At 38.8% G+C, this 18,121-nt stretch overlaps 1 protein-coding gene across 1 annotated transcript in view; it reads right to left on the bottom strand.

Annotated features, from left to right (window-relative positions):
- The window catches only part of LOC128658033 (gastrula zinc finger protein XlCGF66.1), a 77,308-nt gene that overhangs the window by 36,370 nt on the left and 22,817 nt on the right, over positions 1–18,121 (bottom strand). Inside the window, exons 7-8 of the mRNA XM_053712480.1 lie at positions 1,965–2,072; positions 860–964 (exon numbers count right to left, since the gene is read on the bottom strand). Coding sequence (XP_053568455.1) covers positions 860–964; positions 1,965–2,072 — 213 coding nt within the window. The remainder of the gene's footprint in view (positions 1–859; positions 965–1,964; positions 2,073–18,121) is intronic.

The following is an 18,121-nucleotide window of genomic DNA, read 5'->3' as shown; positions in this document are numbered from 1 at the left end:
GATACATAACTATTCATAGACCTAATACCCTAGCTCCTCAGCGCCAGTATATATCCTCCCTCAGACACAACACATGTGCACACTCACCTGTAACTTATGTGCCTCAGACACAGCACACGTGCATACTCACCTGTAACTTATGTGCCTCAGACACAGCAAACATGCATACTCACCTGTAACCTGGGTGTCTCAGACACAACACTTGTGCACACTCACCTGTAATCTGGGTGTCTCAGACACAACACACGTGCACACTCACCTGTATCTTATGTGCCTCAGACACAGCACACGTGCATACTCACCTGTAATATGGGTGCCTCAGACACAACACACATGCACACTCGCCTGTAACCTATGTGCCTCAGACACAGCACACAAGCACACTCACCTGTAACTTATGTGCCTCAGACACAGCACACGTGCATACTCACTTGTAACTTATGTGCCTCAGACACAGCACACTTGCATACTCACCTGTAACTTATGTGCCTCAGACACAGCACACGTGCATACTCACCTGTAACCTGGGTGTCTCAGATACAACACACGTGCACACTCACCTGTAACCTGGGTGTCTCAGACACAACACACGTGCACACTCACCTGTAACCTGGGTGTCTCAGACACAACACACATGCACACTCACCTGTAATCTGAGTGCCTCAGACACAATATACATGCACACTCACCTGTAATCTGGGTGCCTCAGACAAAGCACACAAGCACACTCACCTGTAACCTATGTGCCTCAGACACAGCACACAAGCACACTCACCTGTAACCTGGATGCCTCAGATGCAACACACATACACATTCAACTGTAACCTGTGTGCCTCAGAGACAAAATGTGCACACTAACCTGAGCTGATACTGTCATATGTTTCTTCATCGGCAGTTCCAAAATGACGTGTCACACATAGACCTTCTGTTATCTCAACTTTCACTATATCAGTGTTATCTTCGTCTATACAAATAAAGCAGATTTTGTTTTTATATCCCATGATCTAGTTTTTATAACTTTACCATAAAACAGTTTGTGTATTTCCCAGACAGACAATAACATCAAAGACACACACTCTGGTATTTTTTCCTCTGTAAAACAGTTACATAGTTTTAGTATTATTGGTTGATAAAATTCCATCAAGTTCAACCTTTTACAAACTCCTGTTACTACTGGTGATAGAAAAGAAGGCACAAAAAAATAAATATAAATTCCATCGTGACAGTCAGTACTGTTAAATCATTGCATACCCTGCTTTGTCAAAAAATTATCCAGTTTGTTTTAGAAAATTCAGTAGATGTTTTTCAAAAAAACAAACTCACTAGAGAGAGAATTCCATACTCTTATTGTTCATACTTAAAGGGACAGTCAAGTTAAAAAAAATAAAAAATTAATGATTCAAATAGGGCATATAATTTTAAACAACTTTCCAATTTACTGTACTTGTATCACCAATTTTGCATTGTTCTCCTTTGTATTCTTAGTTGAAAGCTAAACCTAGGAGGCTCATATGCTAATTTCTTAGACCTTGAAGGCCGCCTCTGCATTTGACAGTTGTTCACCACTAGAGGGCATTAGTTCATGTGTTTCATTTAAATAACATTGAGCTCATGCACGTGAATTTGCCCAGGAGTGAGAACTGATTGGCTAAAATGCAAGTCTGTCAAAAGAACTGAAATAAGGGGGGCAGTCTGCAGAGGCTTAGATACAAGATAATCACACTGGTAAAACGTGTATTATTATAACCGTGTTGGTTATGTAAAACTGGGGAATGGGTAATTAAAGGATTATCTATCTTTTTAAAGAACAAAAATTCTGGTGTTGACTGTCCCTTTAATAAACCTACCGATGACAGGGGCATTTGCATTTATGTGTTTTATGGTAGGAGAAAGATGGTGTCCTTAAAAAAACCTTCCTGTGTCTAGTGGGGCAGATGATCCCTCACAATCACACGTGCACTCACCTGTATGGATATTGTCACTGATTTCCTGCTTCACAGCTTCCAGTTGACTCTCTACATACAGATTATTTATCTGTTCAGCATTGAGTGTGACTTCAGTCTCAATATCTCCTGTGTAGATCATATTTATATATATGGTCAAATATTAGCTTTTGAGCACAGCACAAGAATGTTGTAATATTAAAACGTCCCATAGTCACAAGGAAGAGAGAACAAACAGTTCCCCTGGTATAAAAGTCAGTGAATCATAAACATATATAGCACATATGACACAATACCATAAAAATATTAAGTGTAGAATATAGCGAGTTGTCTCTGAGCTGTTACCCTCACCTGCACCTTGCAACCCTCAGACACATCATACATGAACCCTCACCTGCACCTTGCAACCCTCAGACACATCATACATGAACCCTCAGACACATCATACATGAACCCTCACCTGCACCTTGCAACCCTCAGACACATCATACATGAACCCTCACCTGCACCTTGCAACCCTCAGACACATCATACATGAACCCTCAGACACATCATACATGAACCCTCACCTGCACCTTGCAACCCTCAGACACATCATACATGAGCCCTCACCTGCACCTTGCAACCCTCAGACACATCATACATGAACCCTCACCTGCACCTTGCAACCCTCAGACATAATCACACACTTAGACTCACCTGCGTCCTGCATCCCTCAAAACACTTCCCACACGTACTTACCTGAGCCCTGCATCCCTCAGACACGTCACTCATGTACAGTCCTCTGCACCCTGCGTCCCTCAGACACATCACACACTCAAACTCACTGTGAACTGCTTCCCTAAAATTATGACACACAAACTGACTTGTATTAATATTGACAAATATTTCCTGCTCATTTATTAGCCACTGATCTTCTGCTTGTTTCATATTACGTAAAACATTGGCATAATTTTCATCTGAAAAAGAAAATAATTATATATATATATATATATATATATATATATATATATATATATATATATATATATATATATATATATATATATATATATAGTGTTGCTTGGGTGTTTCTTGATCTGCGCTGTGTATGTTGCAAATGGTTATTTTGCTCTAATTAGTTCCTCCTGATATATTTCAATGGCAGCTAGTTTCTGAATATTCCACTATCATCAAATGGAATGTGAAGGAAAAAGGTATGGAGTTGAGTTTCAGAGTTCAGCGCACATAGAATGGAGAAAAACAAAACCAAAACCAAATTATGGTGCAGTATGTCAGTACTAGGCAATCAAAAACCAAACGTGAGATTTAAATGTGCTCACCTTGTTTAACCTCAAACATGTGAGGTATGTTGGAAGCATGGAGGAGATGTAATCCCTATCTGTGGTAAAGATGTTTCCAGCTGGTATGCAGAAACTTTTAGCAGGTGGAAATCTTGATATCCCTGGAGTAGAAATATGTTGGTATTTCAGACAAACTTCTCCTCTCTGGAGTTAGGTAGAGACACTTTAATTCTTTTTGCTGGATTTCTTTCCTTGTTGCTGTTTATTTCTTTTCCCCTTCTTTATACTTGAAAGGCTTCTCCTCTCTGGAGTATGGTATAAACTTTATGTATGCAAACCAATTAGTGCTCAGTTTACATACTATGAGATCACTTGTGGATATTAATTGCAGCACTCATGAGATGTGTATAAATGATGCTTGCAAGGACACAAAGTGAAATTTAAAATAAAAACACTTTTATTTTCCAATGTCCAATAAAAAATGATAAACAGAAATCCTCTTTGATAATAGTCCAGATCAGGGACAGAAGTAGGTGAGCAGATGAAATATAGTATATTTCTTTAAATCCAGTAGTGAGTTTTTTTTATCAGGGCTGGTGCAAAAACAGCTTGCTGATAAAAATTAGTGATATTGTGGTATAGGATGCTGTAAGTACAGCTGGAGGTAAATTCCTTGTGGTGGTTTTGAGCTCTTAAAAGCTCCCAGAGTTCAGGTGGATAAGTTGGTGTTTATGATGGAAAACCGTAATAAATAGTTACATGAACTGCTGTAAATACAGCTAGATGATGATTCCTTGTGGTTTTTTGAGCTCTAGATAGCTCACAATATCCGGATGGATGTGGATTCTTAAGCCTGTCAGTGACAGGGTCCGTTGCTGAAGTGTTTGAAGCTTGGTCTCCCTGGACAGGAAGTGACGTCAGAAGTGGGCATGCCCTTACGCGTTTTGTGAATTACATTCACTTCATCAGAGGGTATGCCCACAGAGCACTGAGGAGCGCTTATATGGCGTTTAAGTGCAGATAATTGGCTTTAACTTAACTTGTTAATTGAATACAGGTACCTTATTGTATATTCATTGATTGGTTTGATTTATTTGTATTAGTCTGCATAAATTAGAAGCAGATTACTAACTGGCTTACACATATTTTGAAAGAAAACAAAAAAAAAAAAAAAAAAAAAAACTTTTCCTTGTTAGTGATATTGGAATTTTATCTATGTGTTTAGACATAAATCTGGTGGGGAATCCTTACGTATTTCCATAGGGGTAATCAAAGGTAATAAAGCTGCCTAAAATTACTGTCACCCTTATGATTTTTTGCCTAAAGTGACGGCTGCTTTACCTATGTGTTTATTTATTTTTTCGCATAAAAATATAATGAAATTAAAATAAGCAACCAATTTGGTTCTTATCACAGGTGGAGCCTGCTAAGAGCAGTTCTCTGGGGAGTACTAATTGCTTAGGTGATCCTCTACCTCACTTTACCTATGTGTTTATGCATAAAAATAATTTATTATTTTTATTATTTGATTAATGAATTAGGGAATGGGTGGAGTTTTTTATTGGACATTGGAAAATAAGTGTTTTTATTTTAAATTTCACTTTGTGTCCTTGCAAGCATAATTTATACACATCTCATGAGTGCTGCAATTAATATCCACAATTGATCTCATAGTATGTAAACTGAGCACTAATTGGTTTGCATACATAAAGTTTATACCATACTCCAGAGAGGAGAAGCCTTTCAAGTATAAAGAAGGGGAAAAGAAATAAACAGCAACAAGGAAAGAAATCCAGCAAAAAGAATTAAAGTGTCTCTACCTAACTCTAGAGAGGAGAAGTTTGTCTGAAATACCAACATATTTCTACTCCAGGGATATCAAGATTTCCACCTGCTAAAAGTTTATGCATACCAGCTGGAAACATCTTTACCACAGATAGGGATTACATCCCCTCCATGCTTCCAACATACCTCACATGTTTGAGGTTAAACAAGGTGAGCACATTTAAATCTCACGTTTAGTTTTTGATTGCCTAGTACTGACATACTGCACCATAATTTGGTTTTGTTTTTCTAATTTGGTTTTGCTGAACTCTGAAACTCAACTCATATATATATATACCCATGCACTCTTTTTAAAAGAAAATTAAAATAAAAATGTGAAATTTGTGTGGTTTAAAGTAAATAAACCTGACTCTACATTGCTAGCAGTCACATCTGGAAAAAAATCCATGTAATGATATAAAAAACAAAGTAAATACAACCTGTGTCAGTAAATTGAGTTAGCTAGGAATCAGTTACTTGACTAGCTACAAATACACCCCCACTGTAATCAATCAGAATTCACAAGTGAGACGTATTACAGCTTTTTGTAAAAGTTTTCAAAATGAAATATATTCTCCATAGGTTATTAAAACCTCACTATAGCTCATTAACATAATGCTTTACAAATTCCAACCCCTATACCTGACATGGTGACAATACAGCACTAGTATTCCAACAGCCCCTATACTTGATATGGAGACAATACAGAACTAGTATTCTAACAGCCCCTATACCTGACATGGGGATAATACAACACTAGTAGTCCAGGAGCCCCTATACCTGATAAGAAGACAATATAGCACTAGTATTCCAACAGCCCCATATCTTTTTTTTTTCCATTTTATTTTTAATCCAACAGTGTAAATCATAAGCCATTCGTTTTCCCTTGCAACACACAGGAAGCCAGGGAAAAAAGAAAAGCAAGAATAAAGACAAGGCATTAACATCAATTCTGTCTTACACATAGACCAATGCATCATCATTATAAAATAATCTCTATATCATAGTTTAATCAGAAAACATGGGCTAAAATTATACTAAACATCAATGTACATATACTCTGATGTCTTTATTGGAGGAATACTAACCATACACTGTTGGGGTTTTTATTTTATTCATTAAATGAAAACAAACAAAAAAAAAAGGGGGGGAAATCTCCCCCCATCCCGCCGCATATAAACTCGTTTAATCTATTATAGACTGGAAACCAGCACTATCCCTAACATTACCGCTCCACCTAGTCATATATTCCTGATACTCAGGGACCAACCTCTCTGGGTCGAACCAACCATACTGGAGGAAATAAATTAGATATAACAAGCTCTGCAAACAAGATAGAATTTAGAAATGGAGTGAGAAAACATCTTTGAATTGGGAGTGGGTACGATTTAATTAATGGGAGCCAATCCAGAAGGAAGCTTTTTATCCTAGTTTCCACTAAAAATGTTGTATGATAAGATTCAAACAAAATCTGATGCTGAATTTCTTTCAAAAAGAGTGAAAAACTAGGAGCTACATGGTTTTTCCAGCTTTTAACTATTAGATGTCTTGCAGTAAGAATAATAGTATTTAAGACTTTGGCCATTCTTTAAGGTATGAGCTCAGAACTTATTAGAAAAAATATTTCATCAGCTGTAAACTGTCTCAGATCCTTGTAAAGTTTGCTATACCAATACCAGATCTTCTGCCAAAATTGCAAAATTTTAGGACAAGACCAAAACAGAAAAAATATCAGCTTTAATAAATGAGCAGCGTAGACACCCAAAGGTTTGTGAGGGATAGAATCTAGACATTTTATATGGAGATAAATAATAATTATTAATTCATTTTATGTGCGATTCTTTCCTTGACATAGAGATCTGTAATTTATCTACTGCCAAAAAACTTTGTCTTATCCTGGCCTCATCTAGGGAGGGAAAAAACACACCCAAAAAAATATGTAGTTTGTTTACATATAATTCACCCTGTTTAGCCAACATAATGTCGTAAATCAGAGATATTGAAGTAAAACCGAATAAGAATCTACGTATTACATTCTTGATATCGGACAAATCAGACAAAGCTTCAATATCCCATTTCTGGGAAAAGACAAAGTGACGCAACTGAAAATAAGCATATAGATTAGACCTAGGAAGATTAAACTTTTGGAAAAAAAGACCCTGAAGTCATTATTTGATTTGCAACGAAGATTTGATGAACATAAAGTAATCCAAGATCCGCCCATCTTCTAAATACATCTTGGGATATACCTGGGATAAACTCCGGATTACCCATTATTGGGAGAAACTCTGAAAATGCTGGGGACACCTTCAGTACACTGCAGATTTTATGCCATGCACAAATAGCATTTTTTATGGATATCAATTTAACAATATTAGAAGGTATTTTTTTTTTATAGGACAGCCTTTAATGAAAATGGTGCTACCAGAAATGTTTCCAGATCTAATGATACAAACCGATTTAATTCTGTAATCCACTCAAGGTCAACCTTGGACAAAGATGCCCAGTTATATAATCTTAGATCTGTTAAAGCCAGCACGGCTGTTAACCGCTTTTGCATTAACCTATTAAAAGAAATCCAAGGCTTCTTTTTGCCCCAGATAAATTTAGACTGCCAGCCATAAAGATTAGAAATATCTCTATTAGATAATAATAATGGAAGATTTTGTAACAAATACAGTATTCAGGGGAAAACAATAGTTTTTATCAAATTAGCCCATGCCGAGAAAGAAATTGACAGTGAGGACCAGATTTCCAGGTCAGCTTTAATTTTCTGGAACATAGGATAAAAATTCAGTTTGCACCATTTTTCTGGATTTCAATGTAGAACTATACTCATATAACGAAAAGACGAGAAGACGAAATGAAATAAACGGGGAATTAGAGGAATAGTTTGTTGTACATTATCAAGAAAAACAAGCAGATCATCTGCATAAAGAAGAATTTTTAGGCTATGAGTACCCATTAATATTCCTGATAAACTAACCCTCAACATATAGCAAATGGTTCCAATGCTAAATCAAAGAGTAAAGGAGAGAGAGGGCATCCCTGCCTAGTCCCTCTCTTCAGATATATCTTTTATAAAGATTTTGAATAAATTACAAAAATTGATTTCTAAATCCAAATGTCTCTAAAGCTGTAAATAAATAATTGCAATTAATTGCATCAAATGCTTTTTCTGCATCAACAGTATGTATAGCAGCTTCCCTATATTGTTTAAACTTGTCTTTATTTAAATCCAGATTCCAGACATAATCTAGGAAGGATGTAACTTGACGAATATTTCTAAGTGAGTTCCTAGATTTCATAAATCCTGTCTGGTCTGGATGAATAATTTTATCCAGTAGCACAGCTACTCTTGATGATACAATAGAAGTCAATATTTTATATCAACAGCCCCTATATCTGACATGTGGACAATACAGCATTAGTATTCTAACAGCCCCTATACAGTACATGGGGAAACTATAGAACTAGCATTCTAACAGCACCTATAGCCGATATGGGGATAATACAACACTACTACTTCAACAGCCCATATACCAGACATTGGGACAACACAGCATTGATATTGCAACACATCATACACGTACACTCACAGCACTAGTATTCCAACAACATGGGGACAAAAAAAAACACATTTTGATTAGATATCATACACACTTGATAATCCAAAACAGCATGATGTGATATCATAAAGACTCACCTGATAATATTTAGTTGAAATAATTTTTATTGCGGATATATTTAAAAGTTACATATCAGACTTTACAACATTAGGTTCAGTGTATAAATTATCCTTCATTTAGACATCTTGACCATATTACCTATCCCCATAATGGGGATGTAAAAGTAGAATTATAGAAGTCATAACAGGTCAGGCCCTTAGGGTCTTTGGATACTTCATTAAATAGTAAAGCCTTTTTGTTTGTACATTTCTCAGCAAGTCTCTAAGTTCGGCTTCTAGTCTTTCTTAACTCAAGATAGAAATGTGTATCCAAGGCCAGGACAACATTACCTTTAGTTGTTGTGCATTGTAATCCTTTAGCCCTGTATTTTACATGAAAGATTATGATACAATACAATAAAAAAAATTATACAAGTAATAACAAATTAACAAAACCTAACATGTCTGCTTTAACTGTCTCTGTCTACTAGACCTAGGAGAAGAGTTGGGGTCATACCTAAGCAAAATTAGTCCGTTATATGATTAGTTCCCCTCTTTTACACAATTCATATAACATCTCCCCCACTTGGTATCTTACCTAAGAATAAAAAGTAATTGTCGCCGTCCTTTGTCTTTGCTCATGAATCAACTTTCATGATCCAGTAAAACCAGATCTTAAGGAATTGGTCATTAGTGCCTTGGCTATGGGAGGCGAATTTTGACATACTGTATGTGGTTTTAATTTTTCCAGCACATCCGCACCTCCTGTTTTCCAATACCTGGCAAAACAGATTCTAGTAGCTATACAAAGGGTTCTAATGAATGTGTTTATAGCTGAATTATATGGTTTTATGTATTCATTCAATAAGGCTTTCGATACGGTTAAGGTGATGCGTTCTGACAACACTGTGCTAAGCAGAGTGGATAAATTAATCCATATATATTATACTTGGGGGCATTCCCACCACATGTGGATGTAGGTCCCTACTTCGGCACAGCCTCTATAGCAGTTCTTATTGCTCTGTGGGGTGAAATGTGAAATTATTACAGGGGTTAAATACCATCTAAAAGTGGTCTTTATATAATTGTCCTTGAAGTCAGCAGCACTAAGTAATCCTTTACTCAAGGTATGAAAAATTACCATTCTTCCTTTGTATATTCCTTTCTGATATCCTTTTCCCATTTTTCCAATAAAGGTGTTTTGGAGGTATATTTCGCTCTTTGTATGGCTAAATAAATTTGGAAGATCATTTTTTTTATTTTATTGTTTGTGCTACAAAAATGTTCTAGTGTACTCAATTTCTGTGGTGTAGATTGTGGGCTATATTTGGCAATTGCTGAAGCTTCCTGTAGATATAGAAGCCAGTGTAGTTTGTTTGGTGATATTTTCTCTTGAATCTGATTAAATGTAGCTATCTTCCCTGTATAAACCCTTATTTTCCCATTTCCCAATTTGTGCATGGAATTCTGAATGCAGAAGAGTCTTAAGTGGCTTGACACTAGAATTTGTTGGAATCAGCTGCAAGGAGGTAGTCAGGGCCGTCCATGTATGCATCATCTCTACAGTAATGGATGAGGTGTTAGCCCCCTTGAAGGTGGGTCCACGTCTTTCCCACAGTATATCGCTTGGCTGCCCATAGCTTGCCAATTCTGCTTCTATTCCTGTCCAAATTATATCCTTGGGATTTTTGCTCAATAAGGTTGTCTGCGCTAGCCTAGCCGCTTGATAGTATTCCACTAAATTCGGTACACCCACCCCTGCCATTTGTCTGTGTTGGGGTAGGATTCGAGAAGCTATTCTGCCTGTTTTATTACCCCTTAAAAAGCCAACACAGGTCACACCTGATAATATTTAAAGAGACACAAAAGTCAAAATTAAACATTCAACTTTCAGACAGTGCATGCAATTTAAAAAAAAACTAAAAAAAAACATAATTTATGCTTACCTGATAAATTCCTTTCTTCTGTTGTGTGATCAGTCCACGGGTCATCATTACTTCTGGGATATAACTCCTCCCCAACAGGAAATGCAAGAGGATTCACCCAGCAGAGCTGCACATAGCTCCCCCCCTCTACGCCACCCCCAGTCATTCGACCAAGAATCAACGAGAAAGGAGAAACCAAGGGTGAAGTGGCGACTGGAGTATAATTTAAAAAATATTTACCTGCCTTAAAAAACAGGGCGGGCCGTGGACTGATCACACAACAGAAGAAAGGAATTTATCAGGTAAGCATAAATTATGTTTTCTTCTGTTATGTGTGATCAGTCCACGGGTCATCATTACTTCTGGGATACCAATACCAAAGCAAAAGTACACGGATGACGGGAGGGATAGGCAGGCTCATTATACAGAAGGAACCACTGCCTGAAGAACCTTTCTCCCAAAAATAGCCTCCGAAGAAGCAAAAGTGTCAAATTTGTAAAATTTGGAAAAAGTATGAAGCGAAGACCAAGTTGCAGCCTTGCAAATCTGTTCAACAGAGGCCTCATTCTTAAAGGCCCAAGTGGAAGCCACAGCTCTAGTAGAATGAGCTGTAATTCTTTCAGGAGGCTGCTGTCCAGCAGTCTCATAGGCTAAACGAATTATGCTACGAAGCCAGAAGGAGAGAGAGGTAGCCGAAGCCTTATGACCTCTCCTCTGACCAGAGTACACGACAGTAGAACTTGAGGGCACGAACTACATCCAGATTGTGTAGAAGACGTTCCTTCTTTGAAGAAGGATTCGGGCACAGGGAAGGAACCACGATCTCTTGATTGATGTTCCTGTTAGTGACTACCTTAGGTAAGAACCCAGGTTTAGTACGCAGAACTACCTTATCTGAATGAAAAATCAAATAAGGAGAATCACAATGTAAAGCTGATAACTCAGAGACTCTCCGAGCCGAAGAAATAGCCATTAAAAATAACACTTTCCAAGATAACAACTTTATATCAATGGAATGAAGGGGTTCAAACGGAACTCCTTGTAGAACGTTAAGAACAAGGTTTAAACTCCATGGCGGAGCAACAGTTTTAAACACAGGCTTGATTCTAGCTAAAGCCTGACAAAAGGCCTGGACGTCTGGATTTTCTGACAGACGCCTGTGCAACAAGATGGACAGAGCTGAGATCTGTCCCTTTAATGAACTAGCCGATAAACCCTTTTCTAAACCTTCTTGTAGAAAGGACAATATCCTAGGAATCCTAACCTTACTCCAGGAGTAACCTTTGGATTCGCACCAGTATAGGTATTTACGCCATATCTTATGGTAAATCCTTCTGGTAACAGGCTTCCTAGCCTGTATCAGGGTATCAATAACCGACTCAGAAAAACCACGTTTTGATAAAATCAAGCGTTCAATTTCCAAGCAGTCAGCTTCAGAGAAGTTAGATTTTGATGTTTGAATGGACCCTGTATCAGAAGGTCCTGTCTTAGAGGTAGAGACCAAGGCGGACAGGATGACATGTCCACTAGATCTGCATACCAAGTCCTGCGTGGCCATGCAGGCGCTATTAGAATCACTGATGCTCTCTCCTGTTTGATTTTGGCAATCAATCGAGGAAGCAGCGGGAAGGGTGGAAACACATAAGCCATCCCGAAGTTCCAAGGTGCTGTCAAAGCATCTATCAGAACCGCTCCCGGATCCCTGGATCTGGACCCGTAGCGAGGAAGTTTGGCGTTCTGGCGAGACGCCATGAGATCTATCTCTGGTTTGCCCCAACGTCGAAGTATTTGGGCAAAGACCTCCGGATGAAGTTCCCACTCCCCCGGATGAAAAGTCTGGCGACTCAAGAAATCCGCCTCCCAGTTCTCCACTCCCGGGATGTGGATTGCTGACAGGTGGCAAGAGTGAGACTCTGCCCAGCGAATTATCTTTGATACTTCCATCATTGCTAGGGAGCTTCTTGTCCCTCCTTGATGGTTGATGTAAGCTACAGTCGTGATGTTGTCCGACTGAAACCTGATGAACCCCCGAGTTTTTAACTGGGGCCAAGCCAGAAGGGCATTGAGAACTGCTCTCAATTCCAGAATGTTTATTGGTAGGAGACTTTCCTCCTGATTCCATTGTCCCTGAGCCTTCAGAGAATTCCAGACAGCGCCCCAACCTAGTAGGCTGGCGTCTGTTGTTACAATTGTCCAGTCCGGCCTGCTGAATGGCATCCCCCTGGACAGATGTGGCCGAGAAAGCCACCATAGAAGAGAGTTTCTGGTCTCTTGATCCAGATTCAGAGTAGGGGACAAGTCTGAGTAATCCCCATTCCACTGACTCAGCATGCACAATTGCAGCGGTCTGAGATGTAGACGTGCAAAGGGTACTATGTCCATTGCTGCTACCATTAAGCCGATCACCTCCATGCATTGAGCTACTGACGGGAGTTGAATGGAATGAAGGACACGGCATGCATTTAGAGGCTTTGTTAATCTGTCTTCTGTCAGATAAATCTTCATTTCTACAGAATCTATAAGAGTCCCCAAGAATGGAACTCTTGTGAGAGGAAAGAGAGAACTCTTCTTTTCGTTCACTTTCCATCCATGCGACCTTAGAAATGCCAGAACTAACTCTGTATGAGACTTGGCAGTTTGAAAGCTTGAAGCTTGTATCAGAATGTCGTCTAGGTACGGAGCTACCGAAATTCCTCGCGGTCTTAGTACCGCCAGAAGGGCACCCAGAACCTTTGTGAAGATTCTTGGAGCCGTAGCCAGTCCGAATGGAAGAGCTACAAACTGGTAATGCCTGTCTAAGAAGGCAAACCTTAGATACCGGTAATGATCTTTGTGAATCGGTATGTGAAGGTAAGCATCCTTTAAATCCACTGTGGTCATGTACTGACCCTTTTGGATCATGGGTAAGATTGTCCGAATAGTTTCCATTTTGAACGATGGAACTCTTAGGAATTTGTTTAGGATCTTTAAATCCAAGATTGGCCTGAAAGTTCCCTCTTTTTTGGGAACCACAAACAGGTTTGAGTAAAACCCTTGTCCTTGTTCCGACCGCGGAACCGGATGGATCACTCCCATTAATAACAGATCTTGTACACAGCGTAGAAACGCTTCTTTCTTTATCTGGTTTGTTGACAACCTTGACAGATGAAATCTCCCTCTTGGGGGAGAGAATTTGAAGTCTAGAAGGTATCCCTGAGATATGATCTCTAGCGCCCAGGGATCCTGAACATCTCTTGCCCAAGCCTGGGCGAAGAGAGAGAGTCTGCCCCCCACTAGATCCGGTCCCGGATCGGGGGCCCTCGATTCATGCTGTCTTAGGGGCAGCAGCAGGTTTCCTGGCCTGCTTGCCCTTGTTCCAGGACTGGTTAGGTTTCCAGCCTTGTCTGTAACGAGCAACGGCTCCTTCCTGTTTTGGTGCAGTGGAAGTTGGTGCTGCTCCTGCTTTGAAATTCCGAAAGGGACGAAAATTAGACTGTCTAGCCTTAGCTTTGGCTTTGTCTTGAGGCAGGGCGTGGCCCTTACCTCCTGTAATGTCAGCGATAATTTCTTTCAAACCGGGCCCAAATAAAGTTTGCCCTTTGAAAGGTATATTAAGTAATTTGGACTTAGAAGTTACATCAGCTGACCAGGATTTTAGCCACAGCGCCCTACGTGCCTGAATGGCGAATCCTGAGTTCTTAGCCGTAAGTTTGGTTAAATGTACTACGGCCTCCGAAATGAATGAATTAGCTAGTTTAAGGACTCTAAGCCTGTCCGTAATGTCGTCCAGCGTAGCTGAACTAAGGTTCTCTTCCAGAGACTCCATCCAAAATGCTGCCGCAGCCGTAATCGGCGCGATGCATGCAAGGGGTTGCAATATAAAACCTTGTTGAACAAACATTTTCTTAAGGTAACCCTCTAATTTTTTATCCATTGGATCTGAAAAAGCACAGCTATCCTCCACCGGGATAGTGGTACGCTTAGCTAAAGTAGAAACTGCTCCCTCCACCTTAGGGACCGTTTGCCATAAGTCCCGTGTGGTGGCGTCTATTGGAAACATCTTTCTAAATATTGGAGGGGGTGAGAACGGCACACCGGGTCTATCCCACTCCTTAGTAACAATTTCAGTTAGTCTCTTAGGTATAGGAAAAACGTCAGTACTCGCCGGTACCGCAAAGTATTTATCCAACCTACACAATTTCTCTGGTATTGCAACAGTGTTACAATCATTAAGAGCCGCTAAAACCTCCCCTAGTAATACACGGAGGTTCTCCAATTTAAATTTAAAATTTGAAATATCTGAATCCAATCTGTTTGGATCAGAACCGTCACCCACAGAATGAAGCTCTCCGTCCTCATGCTCTGCAAGCTGTGACGCAGTATCAGACATGGCTCTAGTATTATCAGCGCACTCTGTTCTCACCCCAGAGTGATCACGCTTGCCCCTTAGTTCTGGTAATTTAGCCAAAACTTCAGTCATAACAGTAGCCATATCTTGTAATGTTATCTGTAATGGCCGCCCAGATGTACTAGGCGTCACAATATCACGCACCTCCCGGGCGGGAGATGCAGGTACTGACACGTGAGGCGAGTTAGTCGGCATAACTCTCCCCTCGCTGTTTGGTGAAATTTGTTCAATTTGTACAGATTGGCTTTTATTTAAAGTAGCATCAATACAGTTAGTACATAAATTTCTATTGGGCTCCACCTTGGCATTGGAACAAATGACACAGGTATCTTCCTCTGAATCAGACATGTTTAACACACTAGCAAATAAACTTGCAACTTGGTTACAATCTTATTTAACAAAAACGTACTGTGCCTCAAAGAAGCACTAAACGATTAAATGACAGTTGAAATAATGAACTGAAAAACTGTTATAGCATCAATCCTTGAAAACAACACAACTTTTAGCAAAGGTTTGTTCCCATTAGTAAAGTAACAATAATTAAATTTGAAACGTAAAAATAAGAGAGCAACGTTTTTAATCACAGTCAATATATAAGTCTCACAGCTCTGCTGAGAGAATCTACCTCCCTTCAAAGAAGTTTGAAGACCCCTGAGTTCTGTTAGAGATGAACCGGATCATGCAGGAAATACAAGAGTAACTGACTGGAAATTTTTGATGCGTAGCAAAGAGCGCCAAAAACGGCCCCTCCCCCTCACACACAGCAGTGAGAGAGAAACGAAACTGTCACAATTAAAACAAGCAACTGCCAAGTGGAAAAATAATGCCCAAACATTTATTCACTCAGTACCTCAGAAAATGCAAACGATTCTACATTCCAGCAAAAACGTTTAACATAATAAATACCTATTAAAAGGTTTAATGTACTTTTTACAGAGTAATTCCAGTGAAGTACCATCCCCAGAATACTGAAGTGTAGAGTATACATACATGTCATTATAACGGTATGGCAGGATTTTCTCATCAATTCCATTCAGAAAATAAAAACTGCTACATACCTCAATGCAGATTCATCTGCCCGCTGTCCCCTGATCTGAAGCTTTTACCTCCCTCAGATGGCCGAGAAACAGCAATATGATCTTAACTACTCCGGTTAAAATCATAGTAAAAACTCTGGTAGATTCTTCTTCAAACTCTGCCAGAGAGGCAATAACACGCTCCGGTGCTATTGTAAAATAACAAACTTTTGATTGAAGTTATAAAAACTAAGTATAATCACCATAGTCCTCTCACACATCCTATCTAGTCGTTGGGTGCAAGAGAATGACTGGGGGTGGCGTAGAGGGGGGGAGCTATGTGCAGCTCTGCTGGGTGAATCCTCTTGCATTTCCTGTTGGGGAGGAGTTATATCCCAGAAGTAATGATGACCCGTGGACTGATCACACATAACAGAAGAAAAAAAACTTTCCAATTTACTTCTATTATTAAATTTGCTTTGTTCTTTTAGTAATCTTTGTTGAAGACTAAACCTAGGTAGGTAGATAGGAGCTCTGAGATTGGCACGATTTAAATGCCCATGGTGCCCATCTGAAAGCATACGAGGCTTCTTATTGGTCTATATATTCTGTGCATATGCTTGACTGACAGATAAGTGGGCACATTGTGTGTATGTAACAATAATATGCTTGATATGTCCTGAGACTGGCACCATCTGTGTGCTCCTGTGCAGATCTCTCTGAGATAAAATAAAGGCTACTTTCCTTTCAGTATATCTGTGGGCTACAGAACTACAGGATAGTTTGTACTATAATATTCATTAATCTCCTGAACTAGATCATGTAATAACCCATGTATGTTATTCCCCATCACGGATATACGGTGAGTATTTGTTCACTGTTCCCAATTAGTATAATTACAAAAGAACATTAAAAGGGACATAGTATTCATACGCTAAATCACTTGAAAGACATGCAGTAAAAGCGGACAAGAAAATAACTCTTCAACATTTATTTGTAAAAACAGATTACACCTCAAAATTTCTTCAGCTCACAATAGTAATTGCTCTGTGATACAGAGCAACTCTTCTTACGGTTATCTGCACATTAAAAAATGAGATTCATAAGTGTTGAGTTCCCACTTTGCTTTATTGTGAAGGGTTTCCTTAAACTGGGAAGTTAAATAACATGACTGTGCCTGCACATGCCAGATATACACTCCCTTGCAAGTCCCAGACTAGCATCCTGATTGGCTGCTTAAATCTGCTTTACAATGGGATGTGGCTACTGAGTAAATTTTTAGTGTAAAATATCTTCCTTTTTTACATAAAGATGTTCAGGTGATATTTTCTTATCAGCCTTAGATATGCTGCATTTTTCAAGTATTTCAACTTTTAAATATCATGTCCCTTTAATAGTTTATCATTGCAATCTGTCTATCTTGTGGTCCATCAGTTACATAATTATTAATAAAAACTAAAAATTATCACAAAACAGAAAAATATAAGACAAAAAGATACAATATCACATTGACTATGTGTAAATATAAAATTTGTGCACATTAATACAAACCAATACTAAAATGGACAGTCAACACCAGAATTGTTGTTGTTTTAAAAGATAGATAATCTCTTAATTAACCATTCACCAGTTTGCATAACCAACACTGTTATAATGATACACGTTTTACTTCTGTAATTACCTAGTATCTAAACCTCTGCAGACTGCCCCCTTATTTCAGTTATTCTGACAGACTTGCATTTTAGCCAATCAGTGCTCAATCCTCTGTAAATTCACGTGTATGAGCTCAATGTTAGCTATATGAAAAACATGAACTCCAGTGGTGAAAAACTGTCAAAATGCATTTCGATTAGAGGCGGCCTTCAAGGTCTAAGAAATTAGCATATGAACATCCTAGATTTAGCTTTCAACTAAGAATACCAAGAAACAAAGCAAAATTGGTGATAAAAGTAAAGTGGAAAGTTGTTTAAAATGACATGTCCTATTTTAATCATGAAAGTTTTTTTGGACTTGACTGTCCCTTTAATTTTTTTAAGTTCACATACGATTCTTTTGTTCTTAATGTGGGTAAGTACT

Source organism: Bombina bombina, chromosome 4, assembly GCF_027579735.1.
Source record: "Bombina bombina isolate aBomBom1 chromosome 4, aBomBom1.pri, whole genome shotgun sequence".
Lineage (NCBI taxonomy): Eukaryota > Metazoa > Chordata > Amphibia > Anura > Bombinatoridae > Bombina > Bombina bombina.
This window is presented reverse-complemented; position numbering and strand designations above follow the sequence as displayed.